Below are 19,837 nucleotides of genomic sequence, written 5' to 3'. Positions count from 1 at the left end.
GTGGACAAGTCCAAGAGAGCAGCCGAGGTCCGATTGCTGTGTTTGGAGTGGGTGCCACATGCCGTGTGGTGCACTAACAAGCAACCTCAAGTGGAGGTTACAACGGGCCGGGGCATCTAGTCCACTGTAATTGGGGGTTTCTATGGGGTAAAACTAGGTAAAAGTTACAGCGACGTCACAGGGCAATTATTCTCCGCCAAGCACGGAGCACCTCAATCATGTGAAAGCCCTGGGATTCGGTAATTGGATTCCCGTCCCGTTTGTATCCGGGCTGCCTGTATTACTCTAATGGTGCGGGGGAATGCTGTTTCATGTTCTTGAGTGTTTGACTAGGTATCGTATATCCAATATTACGTATCGTGGCTTTTATCCTCTTTCCTCTCTTTGTGGTTTCCATACTGACCGCCTCATATAATTCAGACGACATGTACGAGTTGAAGGATGTGGCCAACGAAATGACGGCAACTTCAACGCCGAGTTGGTATTGGACGATCCATATCAGAGTGGCATGACAGCCGAACCCTTTTTCCAGCATGACCCCTTTTATTTTGATACACTCTGCCTGCCTCCATCACCGTCGGTCATCTCGTATGATGAGTATTGATCCAAAGTCTTTGGGGTAAATACCGAGTCAGCCCTCTGCACGTTTTCCGGGGCCCCGCATCGGCCTGTGTGTAAGTGGGAGAGCGGCGAAGCTGGACTGCGACTGGCGGCACGTCATGTACGCCCCAGAAAGACCGTTGAATATGTCAACGTTATCCAAAGTATACACAGCATTTTTACCGTTAACAAAACATGGCCCTCATGGTCAATGTTGCTGCCAGGGTGGCGGCCTCACAGCTACAGGAATGTGACATGTAACGAATACGTACCGTACAGGTTACAGTCCAAGTAACGCCAAGCTATAAATACCACGGCAAAAAGAAAGTGGCGCTCAGCCATGGCCCAGTCACAGCCTATCAGTGGCTGGAAAGTGGGGAACCACCAACCAATTTTATCCCCTTTCCGTGCAGTTTAACCCCCCTTCTTCACCCCATTGACTTTGACCTCGACGATTGACACTGCCCATTTTGCCCAACCACTCACTATCTATGCCAGTTGCGGTTTTGTCGATTCTACAGAATACCGTACTGCTTGATATCCTCAGACACTCGTACAGCTGGTGATGAAGCATTGGATGAAGGCTCACTGTCTTCAAGCTAACTGCTTCGATTCATTCCAAGTTCCAATTCCCTCGCGGTGGAGCAATCAGCAAAATCCGCTAATTTGCTCTGCGGCTCCTCCCGTCAATTTGTTTTGCCCTTTTTTTCTTCAACTCTTGTTTATAAGCACCGGAGACACTCATTGATATTCATCGGCACAAACAACATACTCATTGTCAGCTCTCTTGATAGGCTTTGAGGCCATACTTCTACGCGGTCCGACGCGTTGTGTGAGACATATCGTATTACCTCAACATTGAAAAAAAGTTCTTCTTATAAGGAACAAGCCGATATGATACACTGGATTCCGCCCGTCACGTAAATACCACTCAATTTCCACCTTTTATCCTGTCTACATACCATATCCTAACTCTTGACTCAGTAAGAAATCATTCAAGAAGCAGCCGCATCCTTACGCTTCCACGCTTCACATCAGTGACAACTGGAACACGATGCAGGAAGGCCAACAGGCCTTGGAAGAAGCAGAGTCAGACCAACCAGAGGATCCTCAGGCCGGTCCTTCATCCGCTTCGCAAATTCAGCCCGGCACCTTGACGGCATCCCCCACCTCCATCGACCCGGCTTCAGACATGGGCCAGGCTGCTAGCACCAGTGCCGAATCTGCTGCCGAGTCTGCCACCGCATCCCCCACCGACAAGACACCCACTCAGTTAACCAGTCAACCAGCGGGTGGTGCCTCAAGTACACCACAATCTGCCGCCATGTCTGCTGCTGCTGCTGCTGCTCCTACTTCTGCTTCGGCTGCTCCCGCTCCCACATCACAAGCGCGCCCTCCTCGACCAAATTACCCACCATATGCCACCCGCCCTCCTCTACCAGACGTGAACATCACGCAAGAGACAATAGAGGATGCCTACGTCGACTTCATCTTCCACTGTAATCCCCATGTACCGCTGGACACCGACACCGTCATGCTCCGGGATACATTTTCGGATCCTCCAAAGAGTGGCGGCAAGTCCTTCAACACCTTTGTCCTCTTTGGTCTGATCAAGCAGCTGGAGAACAAGGAAATCAAAACATGGGCCGAACTGGCTCTGAAGCTGGGGGTTGACCCACCTGACCCTGAAAAGGGTGAAAGTTCGCAGAAAATCCAGCAATATGCTGTCCGCCTAAAGAGATGGATGCACTCGATGCACATCGACGCGTTTTTCGAGTATCTGGTCGGACGAGATCACGACTACTGGGTAGACATCCCACCTTTGGCTATTCCTCTCAGCGAGATCGAAAGAGACGGTGTGCGTGCCGAGGATGACATGGCTCTCAGAGCTTTGTTGCCGCACATCAGGCCACGGCGAGGCAGGAGGAAGCCCGGAGAGGATGATGCCCTGTCCCCTCTGCCCCCAGGTGGAGAACCTTGGTCTGCTCACCCAGCTCAAAGGGGGAGTGTCTTTACTTTTGACAACACCAGGCTCGGTGTACCTGGGCAGGGAGCTCCATGGGGTAACAATGATGGTGGTCAGACTCCAATGACGGCTTATCCCCAGTCTGCCATTACCCCCACGACAAGAACCAACTTTTGGTCTGATGAGCCTAGGTCGGCTATCACCCCCTCAGGCTCCAAGCCCAAGTCTCTAAGTAGGCGCCACGGGGCTAAAGTGGTATCATCAGCATGGAGGACCGGTGGAGCCACAGGTAGAGTACGAGGACGGCCGCCCATCAACCGACAGCTCAACAGTGATGGGCCCTTTTCGGCATTCCCAGCATCGAGCGACTCGCCTCATTACGGAAAGCATACCTTCCCTAATAACCCACCGCCATCACAAACCCCGATCTTGCCGCCGCCTCGACCGAATGCCCCAACAGCTACCCAAACCCCCACCTCCGCAACACCAGCTCAACCATCACCAACGGTCCGAGAAGCCCCCGCTCCAGCAGCCTCCGGCCGCCCAGCAAAGCGCACGCGCCTCTCCCTCCAAGTACCCGAGCGCGTAGGCAACGAAGTCCGCCTCGCCACTCCTCCCCTCCTAGCCCCGGCCCCGCCTACGCTCATGATCAACGGCCAAGCACAACCATCAACAAATAATTCCAGTTCCACGGCCACCCACCCTCAACTCCACCCTCAATATCAAGCCTCATCATCATCATCATCATCATCACAACCCGCCTTACTCCTCCCCTCCGGCCCCTCTTCCTCCACACATCCAAACCCCAATCCCAACCCCAACCCATCTTCCCTCACAAACCACACAGGTCCCCTCGGCCCCTCCCCCTTCACACCCTCCTCCCTCGCCGACCCGTCAGTCGACAAATACAACCTCCTCGACGTCGAATCCATCTTTATGCACCAGATCTTGACAGCCACTTGGCTCGATAGCGCAGGGAATCCGATCCCCGCTTGTTCAGTCGACGAAGCATTTGCGTTCTGTCACACGGTTATTGAGAACTTGCATAGGAACGCAAGCAACAAGCAAGGATTTTTGATCAATCTAGCGGCTCTGGTGGGGGGGCATACCCTGTTGAATCGGGATGGGGGGCCTGCTTCACGGGTAGATGGTGATGCGGGGCACGAAAGCGGGAGAGGGAGGGGGTTGAGGGTTACGAAATTGGGGGAAGGGGCTTTTGATGAGTCTGGGATTGCCTCTGGGGAAGGGACGGGGACGGGTGAAAGTGGAGGGAAGTGGATTAAAGTTTCGGCGGTTTGGGAACTTAGGTTGGGAGGGATCTGTGGGGATTTCTCGATGGAGGAGGTGATTAGAGTTGGGAAATGGGGTGGTGGAAAGAGAAAGAAGAATAAGGCTGATGAGACTTCTTCTTCTGCTGCTGCTGAAGGTGCTGCAGCGGGTGAGGGAGAGAGTGCTGCTGAAGGGTCAAGTGCTGGTGGTGCTGGTGAAAAGAGTGGTAGAGGGGGAAAGAGACAAGGAAAAAAGCTATCCAAGAAGGAAGAAGAAGAACTGGAAAAGAAGAAGAAAGAAGAGGAGCTGAAAAAGGCTGAGGAAGAGAAAGAGATGTGGCAGCAGAGGTTTATGGACATGGTGGCTGCGGTGAAGAGGAGGGATGAGGAGTTGGCCATGTTGAAGGGGACTATGTTGCATGCGCTGAGGGAGAGGGAGGCATAGGAGACCTCTATGAGCCCATCTACTGAGATGCTTCTAACTAATATAAGTTACAAGAAGCATCAACACATACAGTAGTAACCATTGTTGAGTGTATCTTCATCTGAGAGACTCGCCTTGAAGTCAAAAGGGGGGGGGTGCTGTAAAGGGTTAGGGTTGGAGCCGGCCGCACCGCCGCACAGCCGCACAGTGTCCAGACTTGAGACTACTATGGTGAGATGGGTAAGTTTAACCCCCATGTCATGTTGATGAACACACAGTGCTCACGAAGCTTTCTCTGTAGTGGTCCGTGCAAGATACCTGACATGGGGGTTAAACTTTTGCTCCCAACCACAGTAAACGAACGAAGTTGCAGCCACAGCCACAAAACGCCCCCGGCTGCCCCTTATCGCGGGCGGGATGTTCACTAACAATTAGCCCGCTACTGTATCACAAAGTGTCGGATGGAACTAAGTTGACCTCTTCTCCTGAACATCTCCAAGTTGTCAGCCTCTCTCCTCCAACCAACACTCTATCATAGTCCAACAGACAGTCCACGTCGTTGGCTTCCTGCTTTTCAGTTTCTCGAGCCATGAACAATCTCTAATCGAACTGGATCCTTCTTCGACACTCTCGTTTCCCACTCTTCCTTTTCTTAGTAGTGTCCTTTTACCTAATGATTTGATCTGATCTTCCGAGAATCGCGAATCGAGAACCCCAGAATATTGTTTACTTCAACTTGTCGCAAATAACCCCATCGCAACTATCAATCGCGAACTGCACATACGAACACAATGCCTCGACAATACGTCCTCTTTGGACGGCCACTCCCTCGACTAGGGTCACGGCACCTCTCCCTCCTCCTCGTCTCCGTTTCCCTCTTCGCCATCTTCAGCCTTCTCTTCACCCTTCCGAGCGCCATCCCGACCGGTCCCAGCCTACAGATCGCCGACCACAAGCTCTCGATCCCCGACTCCATCAAGAACCCCTGGAACAAGGTCAACCCGTTTAAGCAACCGGCCCACGCGCCCCCACGCCAGAAGAACGACACCTACGGCCAGTCCTCCTGGTACGCCAACTGGAAATGGCTGTCGTACCCCTTCAGCAGCTCCGTCACCCTCGACGAGAGCCGCTCTCTCCTGCCCGAGCTCGCCCAGCGCCCGCCCATTTACGTCTACTATGACAACACCATCGAAAGAGAAAAGGCCACCAAGGAAGTCGAGAGCGACATCCTTCTCTCGTGGCGCCGCGCCTGGTGGGCGCAGGGTTTCAAGCCCATCATTCTCAGCCCTGCCGAGGCTATGAACAACCCCATGTACGAGGAACTGCAGCACCGCAGCGAGGGAATGGACGCCTCTCTCAAGACGGACATGATGCGCTGGTTGGCTTGGGAGAACATGGGCGGCGGCTTGCTGGCGCATTACTTCCTATTCCCCATGGGCGCCTACGACGATCCTCTGTTGGTCTACCTGCGCCGCGGCGAGTTTCCCGGCCTGACCAGATGGAAGGATCTCGGCGATGGTCTCTTCGTCGGCCCCAAGGCGGACGTCGCAAAGGCCATCAAGCTCGCCCTCGCCAGCCCCAACCTCAAGACGGCCAAGAACTTCCTCGAGGCCACCAGTGCTTCCAAGGAAGCCGGCCCCTTCACCATCGACGACACCGAGCCCTCCTCCCTCGCCTTCTACTCCGCCTCCGCCCTCAAGCTCTACCCCAAGGTAGCCGAGACCATCGGCGGCGACCGCGTCGCCGGCCTCAAGTCGCTCAACGAGCTGATCAACGCGCACCTGCACCAGACCTGGCAGAGCCTCTTCTCGGAGGGCATCGCGGTCGTCAAGCCTCTCCCTCAACACACGACGCACATGATTGCGCCCTCGTACTCTGTCGCCTTGCGCCTGGCTTCCTGCCCGGCCAACAATCCGCTGCCGTCCTCGTGCCCGCCTAACCGCCCCAAGTGCGTGCCCTGCTCGACCACCTCGCACCCCATCAAGATCTCCACGCCCGCGCATTACAAGAACAGCTCAGCGCTGTACACGATCGGCACCGTCCCCCACCCATACACCATCCAATCCCTCTCTTCGATGCGCGAGCAAATCACCGTCCCTTGGATCCGTCGTGAATCCGTCCGCGACGCCTGGGTAGGCGACCTCATGACCGATCTCTTCAAAGGCAAGGCCGTCCCCGCCGGCGCTCGCGTCCTGCGCTTCAAAGAGGCTGTAGCAGGCGAATACGGCTCTGCGCGCTCTCTCTGGCTCACTGCCGAGCGCGACGACACTCCCGAGGGTATTCTCGACTGGCACTTTGGTTTCGACCTCCCTGCTCTTCCTGCCTCTTCCCCCAAAGACAAGGCCAAAGAAGAAGGAGAACACAAACATGACGACGCCACCGAGAAGATCGAGAGCGAAATCCATAAACCCAAGGATAATTTCATCTTGCCTCCCCTGCACGACGAAAAAGAGGGCCCGGTCCCTACGGAGCAGGATCTCAAGCTGGAACCGAATCTGCTGTCGATCGCCAAGACGATTGTTTCGTCTGCTGCCTCGGATGATGGCGAAGGAGCAGCCGACAATAAAAACAAGAAGATTCATGTGACCAAGGAAGAAATCAAGATTCGCGAGGCGGTGGAGGCGTGGAACTTGGCGGATTGGGAGGCGTGGAGGTTTGCGAGGGCGTACTTGGCGCGTAAAGAGATGGAGAGGGAGAAGTGGGCGGAGGAAGAGGAGAAGTATGCGGGGGGGATGGGGAGTGAGAGAAAGAGGGGGAAGAGCGGGGGGTGGTTTGATTCTGACTGAAACTGAATGAGGTAATGTGGATGGTTTGAGAAGAGAAGATCATGCATGTAGTGATGAGGGTTATACGATGGTACCTACCTTATGTGGATGTATAGAATTAAGAATCAATAACTGAAGCTTCGGAAGGAAAGGGATGATATCAACATGGTGGTTATGGTATGTGTTATGGAACTTGTAATTGTACATAGTTAATTCATCGTTTTTGAAGTGTGGTTTGTGTTAGGGAGAATGGTGAAGAGAAGAAGAAAGAAAGATAAGAAGGAGATGAAAGAGTACCATCTACCACCTACCGTTTACCATTGACGAATGAACAAGACTTCATTGCTAGCTAGCTACTTGTATACAATTTACCCTTGACACCGTCCGCAATCAAGACCAGCTACCTACCTACCTAGTTGCTTATTCACTACTTCCCTACCTACCTACCTACCTACCTACCTACCTACCTATATCTGCATTGAAGATATTCCGATATCAACACTCCATGCGCTACACTCTAGCTCTGCACTCTATGCTCTGCACTCTAAATCTACACTCTGCGCTGCACTCTATACACTGCACTCTATACACTGCACTCTATACACTGCACTCTATACACTGCACTCTAAATCTACACTCTGCGCTGCACTCTATACACTGTACTCAGCTCTGTACTCGGCTCTACAAGATCTTTTCGAGACATACCATGTCCCGCCAGATATACCAGCCTACCTACCTCTGAGGTATCAACCTGTAACCCTACCTATCAGCCTATATCAACCTGGAAACCTCAGGAAACCTAGAAGCTGGAAACCTAGAAGTGTACCTCTACCTACCTAATGAATTCATTCAACTACCTAAAATGGGTGACGGATCCGTAGAATACCTACCCTAGGTAGATGAATAATAAAGGTAGGGGGGTACTGGAGTCGTGTGAGGTTTGTTAGGTAATCACTGGAGGGATAGAAGAAGCCGTTAAGTGTCCGTGTGTTTGTTGGTTCCGTACATAACCTACCTAACTACTACCTACCTACCTTGGGTAGTCAAGTTTAGGGGTTCGATGATGAACATAGGGGCGGAGGATGGATAGATGGATGGATGGATGGTGATTGGAGTAATTAGACAAGTACAGAGTAAGGCACCTACTATCGACAGTGCATGCATGTATTGGCCAGTTGATGTGGTAACTGAAGTGAATGAAGTGAAGAAGTAGCGGAAGGGTTGGTTCAAATGATGTATCGAGTAAGTCATCCCGAGAGTACCTAAGTAGGGACAGTAGACACTGAACACTGGACACTAGACACGAAAGTCTCTACTAGAGCATCTACCTATCTATCTCTTTGATCACCTTCATCGCTTTAACTAAATTCCATCCATCCCATCCACCTATAGCACAACACCAGGGGTAGACAGGCCTTTGGCCAAGCGACATGGAGCTTAGGTGCCTGTACAACAGGTACCTAGAGAAGTGGTATTGATGGAAACAGATATTGGAAAAACAGACAATCATGCAAATTTAACCATACTTCTAGACTACTACGCTGCTGCTGCTGCTGCTACTAGTTCTAACATTCTAAATACATGTGTACCGTCCATCTATCCTTACTTTATAACCATTCCGCTCTCTCTCTCTCTCTCTCTCTCTCTTACACTCGCTATTTTCTGGTATAGGTATCCATCCAATCGATCTCTAGGCATCTGGACAAATCTAGAGGTCCCTCCCCTAAAAGCCCCCTCCCTCCGGTTCCGGTTGTTTCCTAATAACTTTCAACTCACCCATCCAATGTTTACCTGCCCATTTGCTGTCTTCATCTTGCTCATCACCCTCTTGATAATTTCCACCAGGAGACCTATCATCCGCAGTCACGGCCATGGCCTTTTGTTTTCCCTTCCCCTTGTCCTTGGAACAATGACTCTTACTACTGCCTCCACCACCAGTCAAACGCCTAAACTTCTTGAGCTCCTCAATCACATCCTTCATCTGCCCCAGTTCCTCCTGCGTAGGACGGCGCATGTCTTTTCTCAAGAGATTTCGCTTGCTTGCGCTGTTTTCTCTCTCTGGCTTTGCTGCGTTGCTAGTGTTTGCCTCGCTGTCTTGTCCACCAACACCATCACCACCAGCCATTCTCCCGCCAGAGAAATCCCCAGTGTCCTGACTTTCACCGTGACCGTTCAACCCACCGTACCCATCCCGAGAAACAGAAGACGTAGACGAAGAAACCGGAAAACTCGGAAAGACAACATCCCCGAAAAGACCGGCTTTCCAAGCTGACCAGAATACATAGCATCCTGCTCCTACTCCTTCTCTCGCCGCCGCCGCTGCCCTCGCTCGACTTTCCGCAGCTTGACGCACATCTTGTTCCATCTGCCGCCGTACGATATGATCAGGTCGATATAATCGTTCACGACGCATTTCACCCCCTTCACCCGCTGCCCGCGGAAGAGACTGTGTTGGCACCCCTGCCCTCACCATACTCGGTGTTGCAGCCATGATGGGACCAAAGACTCGTAGTAGCTCATTATCTCGCTCAATATCACCGGGACCACGAGGACCTTCATAAGCATCAAACATGCTGGAGGCATTGAAACTACTGGAAGCATCGAGGCCAGCAGTAGGGGACCCAGCAGGACCAGCATGACCAGCAGCTGAGGGATCCGCCCTATCGCCAGGGTCACGGACGCTGTTCGGATGCAACCACAACACGCGGGAAATGAGGAGATTGTAAGTGCTGATGGAGGCTTGCTTCTCTTGGGGGGAGAGGAAGAAGGGGAAGGAGGTGTAACAGGGGGGAACGGGGGTTAGTAGGTCTGGAGTTTCTGCTGGTGGCGGTAATGGGGTGGATGGGGGAATGGGCCAAGCCGTGTAGGCGGGTGGTTGGGGGAGTAGGGAGTTGGCTCGTCTCTGTATCCTTTCTGATAATGGAGAAAGCGCTTGTGGTTCTCGGGCTTGTTCTTGTGAAAGGTAGGGGGATTGCCATGGATCGTACAGATTCTGAACTGATGGTGATGCCAGCTTAGACGAGGACGCGCCGTCGTTGTTGTTGAGCACCGGTTGGTTGTGACCTTCATGATGATACCCAACGAATACATTGGTCTTCCCAGACGCCGCCTTGGAGATGGATGTCACGTAGATCGGCTGATTCCAATCAAGGTTTTCATGCGCCCGTCGTTCAACTTCCTGTGGCCATTTCTGGTGTCGGGACTGTAGCACCGCTCGGACCCATGGTGTCTCGGTGCCTAGTCGGTCCAATTCTGAGCCGTGTTGCGGTTGTTGCCGCCAGGACCTTGTCGTACCGTTGTTGTTGGCATTGACGTGTCTCACAGCGGACGAAGTTGATGGGCCGCTTGTGCCGTTGCTGTTGCTGCTGCAAGTAAATCCCCCAAATGTGTTGAACTCCTCAGTAGCACCGCTATTGAGCAAAGCTTCAGCATCAAAACCCTCCAATCCAGCAGTTCCCGTATGGTCCTTCCCTTGCTTTTCACGCAGGTCCACATCAAACTCGAGAAAGATCTTGCGCAGTCCGGTAAGCAGTGGGGGTGGATGACGTGATTGGACACGGCGATACTCTGCCCTCAGCTTGGCGATTGTCTGTTCCTGAAACCATGCAGCTTTCAACAATCCCTTGAGTCGCTCAATCAAAGGCCCGGTAGAGTACCGTGGGATGTGCGTCAAGGTCAGGGAACTCAGCCAAGGGTTCATGTCTGGATGAAAGGGGTTGGGAAAGACTAGGTCGGCTCGAGGGAGGAGGAAGGTTTCGGCGAACCATATCTTCTCCAGGGCAGATAGATCATCGAATCCCACCAGTGAGGGTAGATTTGTGACCAAGGAGTGATGGATACGTAATATCTGCAGGTTAGAAAAGACAGGGCGGAACAGATGAGAGAGACCCAAAATTCCGGCTAGAGCCTGGGTCTTGCAGCCAGACACGGATGATGGTACGGCCCTGGAGTCATGGTAGTACTCGTTGAATTGAGACATGTCGGCTTCAGTCATACACAGCATCGAGTCGCACTCAAACCGCTGCAGCTGCTCGAGCCCAAGCTCCATTAATAACTTGAAGCCTTTGGCTGTGATCATAGGATTCTGATTGAGGTAGAGATGAGTGACACCCCAAAGGGGACGTTGACATATTTCGAGACGGCGAATCGACGAGATATCCTTCTCCAAGCAGATGGCTTTGATGACAGCATCAAGCGAGTCATCGAAGGCTCTCTTTCTTACTTTTTCATACTCTGGGATAGTGTCGAACGGGTTTGCCCTGAATACATATTCGGGGCTGTCCTCATGATACCTCCGGGCATGATACAAACGCAAGTCCTCGGTCCAGGGTGTTTCGTGAATGAAGAGACCCATCTTGCTCGAGCATACAGAACCCTCCAGTTCGTGACGATGGCCGCGGCCAGCACATGAGCATGATCCGTCATCCTGACGTCTCCCGAGCCGCCGAGAACCCCAGAAGCCATGCCTGGCGACAGCTTGGAGACAGCGATCGGACAAGCGGTTGTTGGACAGATCAAGACTCCATAACCACTGCCAAAGTTTGTCCAAGATTTGTGTAGCGTGCGAGTCTCCCATATTGTGGCCTGTCGCCCTCAGGATGCGTAAGTTGTGCATACTCTTGAAGATCGGCAGGGCGCGTCCATATTGATCATAAACGCGAGAGTCATCAAGGTAGACGACTTCCCGGAATTGTTCTGGGTCATGCAATTGTACTCGCAGCTTAGAACACCTGGCGGCAGCCACGACATACGGTTGGGTTGGAAACTGGCTAGCCGTGAACTGGATTGTACGTTCGTGATCACTTGGGGGAGGACAGTCAATCAGGGTCATACAGCGCACGTTGGGGAGCCAGGAGGAGAGCACGTAACGGTCGAGCACGGATGGCCAGTCCCTGATGCGTGGAGTGAAGGCGAAAACCAGGGAACGGGTGCTCAAACGGGCATTAGGAACGGTTTGCGTGAACAGCTCGGTTCTCGGGATTCGCCCATCCAGCCTGTCAGTTGGCTCGTCGAGGGCGTAGCACATGGCAAACGGATCGGTCCAGAGCCTGGGGAGGAAATAATCGCAAAAGTGCCTCGACACACGGCAGAGTCGGGCATAGTCCCGAATCGAGATGGAGGGGCCAACCAGCTCCAGCCAGTCCAGCGTCCTGGTAGCCTCCTGGTATGACGGCAGGCTTGTTTCCGGCATATTGACTGCTGTTGATGGATGGGATGTCAATATTAATTCAATGTACTTCCCGGGAGTAGCAAGTCGTAGGATTGATGGATTTCCGGAAAAGGAGATGTTGTGCCATTTCCGGGAGGCGGGAGATACTGGACAGCATGAGTCACGTTATTGGTGGCTACCGGCGATGTTGGTGGTGATGGTGGTGAGGGAAGGGTGAATGAGGCGATTGCAATCCGTGGTCTGGGATGCTGCTGCACTTGGTTCGTGGTGGTGGGCAAAGGTGTTGGTTGGTTGATCAGGCTAACTAACGGTTTACTACCGTGACCCACGGTTAAATACCTCTACTGCACACCAGAATCTATGCGCCCTATTGCACCTTCCACGATGCACAAGATGGCCAAGCAGGAGCAGTTCATCCCATCCATTACACGCGGCGAAAGCTGTTAGAGTTTCACTGAGAGCTGTATACTTGCACTAACAGCCACTACTGTCTACCTGCTGTGCGCCTGCTTGGCTTCCCGTGAGCCGTTGTTAAGCGACACCAAACTTGCATTTACTGTCAGCATCACCACCACTCCTTCCACAGTGGTCAACACAGATAAGCAAACTGAAGCTTCTAGAGGTCCATAGCTGCCCCTGACTTAAAATCTTCACGGAGGAGCTCCTGCCGTCAGATAAATTGTTAGGTAGAGGTAGATGGATGTCGCCGCAGAAATTCAAGCGACAAGCCACGGTCGATGCTCAGCGTTCCTTCCACCCCAACACACCCTAACAATTAACCCCTCCATCTGCCAAGTGGAATGTTTTCAAGCCACCAAGCCCCAAACAACCAATACGGCAACTGCCCCTCCATCACCACTCACTGCAACAACACTGCTCCGGGCCACCTACCCGAACCGACGTGAACCTCAACTAAGCGGAGCGAAAGAGAGAGAAAACACATGACCGTGTGGCTCTGGGAGCACCCGTGTCTGTGTTACCCCTCACTTGACATTCTGTTTTCCATCTTGACAGGCTGTCACCACCATCTTCCGCTACTACAGTAGTACTAAGCCAGCTTCCTCACGCCTCGCACGCCTCGTCACACCCTCCATCTTTGGTTATACTGCGTATGTATGGTAGTGCCGTATCCGGCCTGCTCGTTTTTCTAGCCAACCACGATTCAGAATTCACCTCCAGGGTAAGTCTCCCAAGTGGGAAAATGCCAAGAGAAGATGGTGGGCGATCAAAACCAGGATGGTGATGGATATCTCTACATTACACAGTATGGTAGTGTACACCATGATACGATGCCTCTTTTCTGCGTTATGAGTGGCCAGCCTCACGAGGGTCGGTGTTGGTCCCGTCACACACGCCATCCTTGACGGTTACTCATCCTTGGAGGTCATCATCCGACGGACCCCGTCGTTATGTACTCCATCCGTTGAGTACCTACACACCAAAAACCAAGAACCGGGTCACTGGAACGTACCAAGCGCTGTGCGACCCAGTTCAGTTACGACCTCGAGCGAGGCCTTTCACTAGAGAATCCCAGCCCAGTGACGATCCATACTACTCTAGACCCCGTGAGAGCGGAGCCTTCCGTTCGGTCCAGATTGCTACTCTACCCGAGGCGAAACCTGCCTTGTTGGTTGGTTGGTTGTACCCGTCCATCTGTTTCTTCGTTTTCTCGTTCTTCGTTCCTCAAATGCTACCAACTGCCAACTTGTACTCAGTCATCTACCTAACCGTCGTAGGAGCCGGCCACGCCGCATGTTCGACCGGCCAGCGGCACCGTACAGTGCAGCCCGAAACCCATGTTATACAAGCTCACCGGGGCGTTGTCGTGCAGATGGAGAAATAACACTTCTATCTCGTTTGTCGCCAAGTCGGGTAATAACACTTGCTGCATCTGTTGGTAAAATAGCTTCCTCGTGTTGGTATCAGAGTTATCTAGAGGTAACCTACAGCTAACAGGGCAAGCGCAAAAAGTAACACGTAGAAAATAATTCGGGGTCCTACCATGGATATGATCGGCGATCAACTCTGTGGGAAACTGATGGCATGATGGATGGATGGAAGAAGAAACGACGAGAGTCCGGGGAAAGAGGACCCCTCCTCTCTCAGCTTTGCTCTCGGCTGGCAAGTATCGGAATTTGCATTCCCCTCCTCCTCCTATGGGCTCCTCTCGACTACCAGCCTGCAAATCACTGGCATCCGCACCGGCGACCTGTCAGTTTCCATGTTCCTGATCTTGGATATCACCGAGTCCTCGCCAAGAATGATGATCCTTCTCATGCCATCTATCGCCATCAATGCATAACAACAGAACCCCTTTCGGCGGCTTTTGACTGTTTATCATTTCCCATGCATAAAACTACTGCGTGTGGAAGATCACTGGACCCTGTAACTCAAAGGGCTCTTAGATGAACGATATGTGGACAATCTAAAGGTTTCAGAACTGCATGAACTTACCTCTTCCGCAATTCGCACATGAAGCCGGAATGCGGCATACAGATCGGCAAAGATGGCTTTCCCAAAAGGACGAACAAAGTCAATCGAGGTTTGACTCACTTCCAGTTTGTGGTGCAGTGTAGGTAGCTATACACCATTGCCACTTTCAACTCTCCAGTACCCCTCCTCGGCAAACCCACCAGGCACACAACAGACACAGCTGTTTTCCCTTCATCGAACGAGGGGTTCGTTCTGTCCAGAGTATCAATGTAAGTGATGAACTGGTCGCAATGTAAAAAGGTTGCAACCACTACCCGTACCACCACCATGACGACTGGAATGACCGATTATGCAGGTCCAGGACAAAAAACAGTCGCGGCGCGGGTACCTGCAACATCCATCCGGGTGGCCCTACCTACTGATCCATCTGAGGAGGCGATTCCGTTCCTCTGACAGGTGGCTTATTGTGTACCCACACCCACACAGCAACAGCAGCGGGAATGTCTTTGAACATCGATTAGAAGTATGGGGTAAATGTGGTAGGACAAGATCTCTGCTGTGATCAGACCCAGTTGACAATTGATAGACAGCCTCAAGATGCATCTCAGGAATGGAAAATTAATATCTTTCTGGGTAAAGCTTCAGTTGTTCCATCATTCGCAAGATTGACCAGAAAAGTGTCAAGTTTCGCAGAAAGGCGGTAAGTGATAGAATAGGTACCTCTACTCATTGGACCTATGGCCGGTGATGGAATTGGACCCGTGATTTGCGGGTACGTTAACCTGCCTGTTCGCTGTACTTAGTGAAAAAGCAAAACATCAATCACAGGTTCACGATTGGGCTTGGTGTGGTGAACTGGACCTATCAGATGCGTTGGTCGGTTAGAGGTAGCTTATCACCGAAGTACCTCTATGTGTACCTACCTAAGGTAGGAAGAAAGTGAGAAAGAACAAGCGACTTATGCATGATGACCTACTCTAGTAGCCTTTTACATTTTCAACAAACTCGTCACAGAAAACCATATCCGTACCTCCTTTAAGCAACATGAAGCCATACATACATTTTAGTGACAAGGTTGATGCTATTGCTCTTGTTTACCAGCAAAGTTCGGAATTGGGATTATTCTCTTCTTGCGACGCGCACTACCTCACTACGTACCTGGTAGGTACCTACCTATCTACCTCGAGGGGAAAGAAAAGAAAAGAAAAACATCCCCCATTCACATGTTCATCGCCACCAAACCCCCCAAGTCCCTCATCTCAGCTCGCTATCGGAACCTACCTACACTACACTATAGATCTCTACCTCTCATTAGGTATGGAACCCAAGCCCAGTCAACCTTATAGGGCCGCTTGGCCCCATTTCGTCTTTCTTGGCAGTTTTGTAAGTCTGGAGGTACGCAAACTTCACCTTGACACCCTTTGGTGGTTTAAGTTGAGATCTCACTCCAATCTCTTACCCGCAGTAGGTAGCTTTTGCTCGGCTTCCTAGGTTTAATTGATGTAGGTACTATCGCCGTAAGGAGAGAACCGAGAAGAGAACCGAAAAAAAGAAGCAAAGTAAAAAGCAAAAAACGGCTACCCAAAAAAAAAAGCAAAGTGAGGTATGGAGACGTACCCAAGGATATGGTTGGACCCCTCCTCTATGTTCGCAGTAGTGTACACTAGTTTGCCTCTTATTTTCCTTTTTCTACGTATGGATACTTGCTTCAAAATTACACTACACTATATACCTACTACCTCTACACTACGCATACTAGTAAATGTACCCTCTAGATTACTTAGGTGGGGATGTCCTCTAGTTGAGTCCTCCGGTCACTAGGTAAGGACCCAGAAAGCCGGGGAGCCAGGGAGCCGGGGAGCCGACGAGTAAGAAACTAAGTGTAGACTACTGTACCCTCTAGTGAACTTAAGCCGCTAGAAAATGATGACGACCGATTGGACGAAACCCGCCTCTAAAGTGTACTCTTCCATGTCTTCTTCTTCTTCTCCTGGCGCTATTACTTCTGGGCTGACGACCACCCAACTGGAAACTCCACAAGCTGACAATAAGTTCCACAAGCTTACAAGCTCACAAGGCCTACATAGCACGTAGGTGTGTAGTATACCAAGTACACTAGAGATAGAGACATACTTCAAAGCTTGAGGGGACTACCTTCAGTTACCTACCTATCTGCCTCCCGACTACACTACCATTGACCTAAGCTAGTACCACTAATACTGCCTACTAGAGGTAGGTACAGTGCCGAGCCTGAAGCGGCCCGACGTAACGGGCCAAAATAGGTACCCATTATTGACGGCGAATGGCCACTCATAAGTTACGAACGGCAACACCTATTACCCGGCCGAGACGGTTCGAGTCTCGACATTCTCTCGCTCAGTGACTGCTACATCAACCCATTACCGGTAAGTAACGGGGCAGCACCCCCCCCCTCCCAAAGAATCTTGTCTCGGGCAGATATTGAAAAATTGCGGGGTGCCGTGTGCCTTGCAGTTGCCCAGTCGGTGTTGAGAGACTGAATCTGAGACACAGGGTTTTTACGTGTAGTGTAGTGGTTTTTGATAGCTGGTTGTTTGCCCCCCCCCCGTCGTACGTCGCCTTGATCGTACGACGTTTGGTTGTTTAGCCATTGGTTGTTCCTTCCTTCCCGTTGTTACTTACTTGCAAGGAACTCCCGGGTTTTTGGGAAAGAGTGGAACTACACACAGCAGAGGGACTGCAAAGCAATCTCCGACGTTCATTGAAACAGAAGAAATTCAAGGTGACAAAGTGGCCAATCGGTTTCGACTTTAGTTGGTAACATTATACTCATTTGGAAAATTGCTTTTTCCTTTGTTAGTTTAAGTTTCCCTTTGCTTTTCCTTCCCCTCCTAGCCGAGCCGGCACAAGCGTGCCCCTCCTTCCCATTAGGGCGCCCTTTCCCATCCATACAACTCCCATCTGTGGATCTGTTGCCTCCCGGGTATATGATCGCCCGCGGCTGCACCAGGTGTGTTACAGTACTTGTGATTAATACATGGTCTTCGTTATGGAGACCCAGCTCTGTCTCTCGCTCTCGACTGATCTCACACATTAGATAAGGTATGAAGCCTCCAAACGCCCCAGATGATAGGATGCAGTATTGCAGTGGACAAAAGAGATAAGCAAAAGCCATGCCAGCCAAAAAAAGCCTGTTGGAAGCATAGCACGTTGAGTGCGCCGCCGACGGTCGTGATATAGAAAAGGGGTATGTTGCGATAATGAAACAAATTGCTGCGTGAAAAGTAAAAGCAAAACAGCAGCACCAAAAAGTAATAAAAGAAAAAGAAAAAAAAACAAAGAGAAAAGAAGAAGAGGAATAAGAAATTAATCAGAGATAAAAAGACTCCAAACGCCTGGTAGGTTGATGCAAACAGCCTAGGCGTGATGCTCGGATTTGGGCTTCTTGTTCCGTCGAGGAATGTTCTTCAGCTCCTCTTCCAGAGCAGCCTTGGCCTTGGGAGCATATTTGACGCCCTTCATCTTGGTGGGCCGTGGCTTGGCGTGGAGCCCGAGATGTTGTCTTCTGTTATCCGGTCGGTTGAACTTCTTGTCGCAGAAGCTGCAGGGATACCATACTGGGACTTCCGAGTGAGCACTGTTTAAGCTGTTAGCTTGACCCTGTGTGTTGTACACTTTGGAGGTGGAATGACTTACTTTGTCTTGTGCCTCTTGAGGTGCTCCGACCGCCTGTATGTTTTCCCACAGCCTGGGTAATCGCAGATGTTGGTTCTGGCAGAGACCCTCTGAATGGGGTCAATGAGTATCGACCCGGGCCCATATGGGTTGTGTGATTCGTGCTCTGGCTTGCCTTCTCCGTTCATGTGCATGGAGGGGCGCGGAGCCAAAGGGGCATCGCGTTGGATCATTTGGAGAGCTGTGGTTTTTTGCCGAGCCTCTTCGACATAAAGCTGTCTCTTTTCTGTGGGCGAAGGATACGAGTGTCCACCAGCCGACATGGGAGACATGTCGCCTTCTTGTTTTACTCTTGAGACTGACCGGCAAGAGCTTGACGATGGCGAGAGAAATTTGCTGAAGATGGGGCTTTCCGCTTGTCCCCAGACAGACCACGCATCGTATGTGTTGCCAGGCTGGATTGCCTGTACAGCAGGGCTGGGAGCGAGAGGTGAAGGAGCCAGGCCATTGTGGAACGTATAGTAGTCCATCTGCTGAGGTGATGTAAAATGGGTTGCGACATCATTGTAGTATTGCATTGGGTGAACGTTGTTGTTGACTTGGGTTCGAGAAGGTGTGAGAGGCATTCCGGGTGCGAATAAGTCGGAGCCATCTCCAGCTTTCATGTTGAGTGGAAAGTAGGCAGACACGGAAGAAGGCGGCGGGGTGAAGACATTGTCCACCGGAGGGGCAAAAGACGACGGGCCGAAGTCCATTGAGTTGTGGCGAGCAGGCGTGGACGAGCCGGATGATGGCGTGAACGGGCCGTTGGAGGCAAAGGAGTAGGAAGACCTGATACCGGTGAAAGCAGAAGGCGGGTAGTCGAGAAAGCCAGCGTCGTGGTGGTGGTGGTCCATGTCCAGATGCAAGTCGCACATGGAGAGTGCGTGGGTGACCATGTTGATAATGATGAATATGTATGTAGACTGGTTGGTTGTCCAGAGTATCGTGGTAGCAAAGACGGAATGAAACAAAACAATGAGTGGACGAGGGGTCACAAGGGGAAAGCAATGGAGGTGATTTCCTTTAGTTATACAGCAATCCAGAGGAGGAGATCGTCAAGAAGCGTGTTTGACCCCTTAGACATCTGGGGAGAGGAAGTGTCGGAGGAGGGAATAGTCTTGTCAATATAAAGGGAACTTGAGAGTAGGAACCGCAGGGGTGGGAATGTTTGGCATGGGACTTTTTGGCTGTGGACCTGACTAGACCTAGTAGTGTAGTGGTTGTAGTGTACACTAGAGGTAGAGACCAGCTGCAGGGTAGGGGTGGAAGATCTGACTGGGGACAGCCTGAGAAGGACGGGAGATGTGTGTGCATGTTGCTTGCCTATTTCGGAGAAGCGGCTAACAAGTCACACTAGCTTCACCACTTTGGTTTGGCACGGGAATTTGACGGTGCAGTGGACTACAGTAGAATACTACCTCTACCACGCGGAAAATTGGCCGAGCAGAGAGAGTGTTGGAGGTTTGAATCAAGTCCCACCCATTGTAGGACATGATCAGAGCCAGGGCTTGCTAC

General features: G+C 51.6%; 5 protein-coding genes across 5 annotated transcripts; 3 read left to right on the top strand and 2 right to left on the bottom strand.

Moving 5' to 3' along the window:
* Nucleotides 1–1,654: 1,654 nt before the first annotated feature.
* On the top strand, nt 1,655–4,336 carry NEUTE1DRAFT_84842 (uncharacterized protein; the record flags this gene model as incomplete). Its single annotated transcript, XM_009854346.1, has 1 exon — nt 1,655–4,336. The coding sequence occupies one exon, from the start codon at nt 1,655–1,657 to the stop codon at nt 4,277–4,279; it is 2,625 nt and encodes an 874-aa protein (XP_009852648.1).
* Nucleotides 4,337–5,040: 704 nt separating this feature from the next.
* Nucleotides 5,041–7,410, top strand: NEUTE1DRAFT_66152 (uncharacterized protein; the record flags this gene model as incomplete). The annotated part of the gene is made up of 1 exon (XM_009854345.1): nt 5,041–7,410. The coding sequence occupies one exon, from the start codon at nt 5,050–5,052 to the stop codon at nt 7,042–7,044; it is 1,995 nt and encodes a 664-aa protein (XP_009852647.1).
* Nucleotides 7,411–8,739: 1,329 nt separating this feature from the next.
* Nucleotides 8,740–12,214, bottom strand: NEUTE1DRAFT_147570 (uncharacterized protein; the record flags this gene model as incomplete). The annotated part of the gene is made up of 1 exon (XM_009854344.1): nt 8,740–12,214. The coding sequence occupies one exon, from the start codon at nt 12,212–12,214 to the stop codon at nt 8,747–8,749; it is 3,468 nt and encodes a 1,155-aa protein (XP_009852646.1).
* A 2,485-nt stretch (nt 12,215–14,699) lies between these two features.
* NEUTE1DRAFT_111482 (uncharacterized protein) lies at nt 14,700–16,584 on the top strand (the record flags this gene model as incomplete). The annotated part of the gene is made up of 7 exons (XM_009854343.1): nt 14,700–14,735; nt 14,805–14,895; nt 15,266–15,326; nt 15,455–15,554; nt 15,728–15,787; nt 15,942–16,009; nt 16,530–16,584. The coding sequence occupies 7 exons, from the start codon at nt 14,700–14,702 to the stop codon at nt 16,582–16,584; spliced, it is 471 nt and encodes a 156-aa protein (XP_009852645.1).
* Nucleotides 16,585–18,022: 1,438 nt separating this feature from the next.
* Nucleotides 18,023–19,176, bottom strand: NEUTE1DRAFT_45266 (uncharacterized protein; the record flags this gene model as incomplete). Its single annotated transcript, XM_009853333.1, has 2 exons — nt 18,023–18,242; nt 18,302–19,176. 2 exons carry the CDS (start codon nt 19,174–19,176, stop codon nt 18,023–18,025), a joined length of 1,095 nt encoding a protein of 364 aa, XP_009851635.1.
* Nucleotides 19,177–19,837: the final 661 nt, after the last annotated feature.

This window comes from Neurospora tetrasperma (genome assembly GCF_000213175.1).
Source record: "Neurospora tetrasperma FGSC 2508 unplaced genomic scaffold NEUTE1scaffold_4, whole genome shotgun sequence".
Classification (NCBI taxonomy): domain Eukaryota; kingdom Fungi; phylum Ascomycota; class Sordariomycetes; order Sordariales; family Sordariaceae; genus Neurospora; species Neurospora tetrasperma.
This window is presented reverse-complemented; position numbering and strand designations above follow the sequence as displayed.